At 42.9% G+C, this 2,630-nt stretch overlaps 1 protein-coding gene across 5 annotated transcripts; it reads left to right on the forward strand.

Moving 5' to 3' along the window:
• The first annotated feature begins 191 nt into the window (after window positions 1-191).
• LOC107579500 (gastrula zinc finger protein XlCGF8.2DB-like) lies at window positions 192-2,553 on the forward strand. Of its 5 annotated transcripts, none has more exons than XM_016265331.1 (3): window positions 192-552; window positions 1,426-1,497; window positions 1,572-2,553. In XM_016265331.1, the coding sequence occupies exons 2-3, from the start codon at window positions 1,462-1,464 to the stop codon at window positions 2,415-2,417; spliced, it is 882 nt and encodes a 293-aa protein (XP_016120817.1). In that variant the 5' UTR covers window positions 192-552; window positions 1,426-1,461; the 3' UTR covers window positions 2,418-2,553. The 5 variants fall into 5 exon arrangements, with proteins under 5 accessions (XP_016120817.1, XP_016120816.1, XP_016120814.1 ...); XM_016265330.1 differs by having other exon boundaries at window positions 1,582-2,553; XM_016265332.1 differs by lacking the exon at window positions 192-552 and adding an exon at window positions 1,265-1,336.
• Window positions 2,554-2,630: the final 77 nt, after the last annotated feature.

The raw sequence follows: 2,630 nt of genomic DNA on the forward strand, positions 1-2,630 counted from the left end.
ATATATATATATATGAATCATATGAAAACTTCAGAGAACACTTTTATGCACACACTCATTGCAGCTGATCGGTTCCTGAAACATAAAGCCTGTAGAGAATCTCTGAAAGCATTCTGAGATGAGAAACGATTTAGAGACTTGATAAACGAACAACAAGCGAGCTGAAGAGAGACCGGTTACTGGAGAGAGCAGATGAGCGAATGAAACGTAGCCCTTGTACGTAAGAATGGGCGTGGCCATATGGAACGCTTCTTCCGGACCGGTCAGACGCTACTGAAATATGTTTGTTTGATGGTTGTATATGTGTTACAATCATGACACGCATTCGGAACGCATAATATTTTACGCTCTATTGCGGCCGCGTGAACCGGAACGGATATATATCGCTGAAACGGATCGACATTTTGCAAAACGTAAACAGCTCGATAAAGCGATCTGGCCTGTCATATATGGGCTTGGGACTGAAATATGCAAAAATTAGTGTTTATTGAAGAGAACATGATCCAGAATCCTGCCGTATGAAACCTAATGAAGACACTGAAGGACAAAGAGGTTGGTGTTTATTCTTCATTGAAAAGAAACTAAGCCCAGATAGCACACATACTAATGCAAGATGTCTGTTAAAGATGTGGAGAGCATCTGCTGTGTACAAACATCTGACAGATGTCAATTTTACATACATTCTAAATCATAAACATCTTAAAGACATCTAATAAACGTCTATTTGACATCTGATAGGAAACGTCCTGTAGACATATTGCAGATGAGCAAACACTCTAAACCATACTTCTGGCAGACGTCAAATAGACGTCTCTGTGATGTACATGTGCTATCAGGGAGGTCTCAAAATAGTTACACCATCAAATAACATATGGGCCGATACATGACAAAATGTCCTTGCACTTTACATTTAGTCATTTTGCAGGCGCTTTTATCCAAAGCGACTTACAATTGGTGGATACATAAAGCGATTCTTCTTAAAGAGGCAAACAGATACAGGAAGTGCTTGTAATACCAAGTTTTTAGACATTGTTCAAATAAGTACAAGCTAGAAAGAGAAGGAATAAATAAAGAGATATCTTTTTTTTATGATGAAGTCAAGTAGCTTCGAAAGAGATGAGTTTTCAGCTGTCGCTTGAACATTGTCAGGGATTCAGCATTCCGGATAGGGCTGGGAAGATCGTTCCACCAGCCAGGAACAGTGAACGAGAATGTTCTGGAAAGTGATGTTGAGCCTCTCTGTGATGGTACCACGAGGCGTCGCTCACTAGCGGATCTCAGACTTCTGGAGGGGACATTAGCTATGCAGCTTGAATTAATGTTTGGAACAGTAGAGGTGACGGAAAATGTGACACTTGAGAGTGTAGCTTTGTTTTTATGTATTTTCCCTTCCCAGTTTTACAACATTCTGTTATGTCCATTCAGGCCTGATGGAGGTGAAAGAGGAATTTAAAAACCCGAATGAGGTGGTGGAGGAACATCATCTCTCCATCACTGGTGAAAATCCTTTGACGCTCTCACAAAACACAACCAGATTCAAGAAGTCTTACATCTGTCCTCAATGCGGAAAGTGTTTTGCAGGTAAATCACGACTCGAGCGCCACATAAGAATCCACACCGGAGAGAAACCGTTCGCGTGTCTCGTGTGCACAAAGAGTTTCGCGTGCAAAGAAAGACTCGACAGGCACTTAAAAATCCACACTGGAGAGAAGCCCTTCGCGTGCGAGTGGTGCGGAAAGCGTTTGGCATGTAAAACGAGACTCAAGAGGCACGTGATAACCCACACTGGAAAAAAGCCTTACGCGTGCTTGCATTGCGAAAGGAGCTTCTCGACGAACACAAACCTGCAGCGGCATGTCAAACTCCACACTGGAGAAAGGCCGCACACGTGCCAAGAGTGTGGAAAGAGCTTCATACGCAAGGAAAAGCTCAGGTTTCACATGACGATCCACACTGGAGAGCGGCCTTACAGTTGTGAACAATGCGGGAAGAGTTTCCGACACATCAACGGTCTCAAAGATCACCAGCTCTCTCATGCCGCAGAGAGGTCTTTTAACTGTGATCAATGCGGTAAGGATTTTATTACCGCGTCTGCATTGAAGAGACACTTGAGAGTTCATTCGGGTGAGAAGCCTTTCTTGTGTTCTCTGTGTGGAAAGAGTTTTGCACGAGTGGACTGCTTTAAAAGGCATCAGGAGGTCCATAGTGGTGTGAAGGATCACGTGTGCTATGAGTGCGGGAAGGCTTTTATTACATCCGACCAACTCAAGCAGCACCAGAGGATTCACACTGGAGAGAAACCTTACAAGTGCTCACTTTGTGGGAAGAGTTTCGCTCAGTCGCCGCATCTGCAAGCACACGAGAAAAGCCACACCACTGAGAGCCATATGGAAATAAGTGATCAAATCATCTACTGATTCACGTGGAAAATGCATGATCTAAAGGTATCTTGGGAATCTGAATCCCAAAAAGAGTAAGAGTGGCTTTCTTGTTTACACCAAACCTTTTGTTTCAACATCGCATCTCAATACTGTAAATAAACCATTCTATCACTAGGTCTATACTATGTGTTTGTCTTCATTAAAAATCACATGACCAGATGTCAACTCACTTTATTTCACTAACCCTGC

This window comes from Sinocyclocheilus grahami, unplaced genomic scaffold (genome assembly GCF_001515645.1).
Source record: "Sinocyclocheilus grahami isolate Dianchi unplaced genomic scaffold, SAMN03320097.WGS_v1.1 scaffold17820.1, whole genome shotgun sequence".
Classification (NCBI taxonomy): domain Eukaryota; kingdom Metazoa; phylum Chordata; class Actinopteri; order Cypriniformes; family Cyprinidae; genus Sinocyclocheilus; species Sinocyclocheilus grahami.

What these genes read in the sequence shown, in the direction of transcription:
- LOC107579500 (XM_016265328.1), top strand. Translation starts at nt 519, where the DNA reads ATGAAACCTAATGAAGACACTGAAGGACAAAGAG. An exon ending in AGACACTGAAGGACAAAGAG is followed by an intron (nt 553 to 1,425) that starts GTTGGTGTTTAT and finishes ATGTCCATTCAG; the next exon opens with GCCTGATGGAGGTGAAAGAG.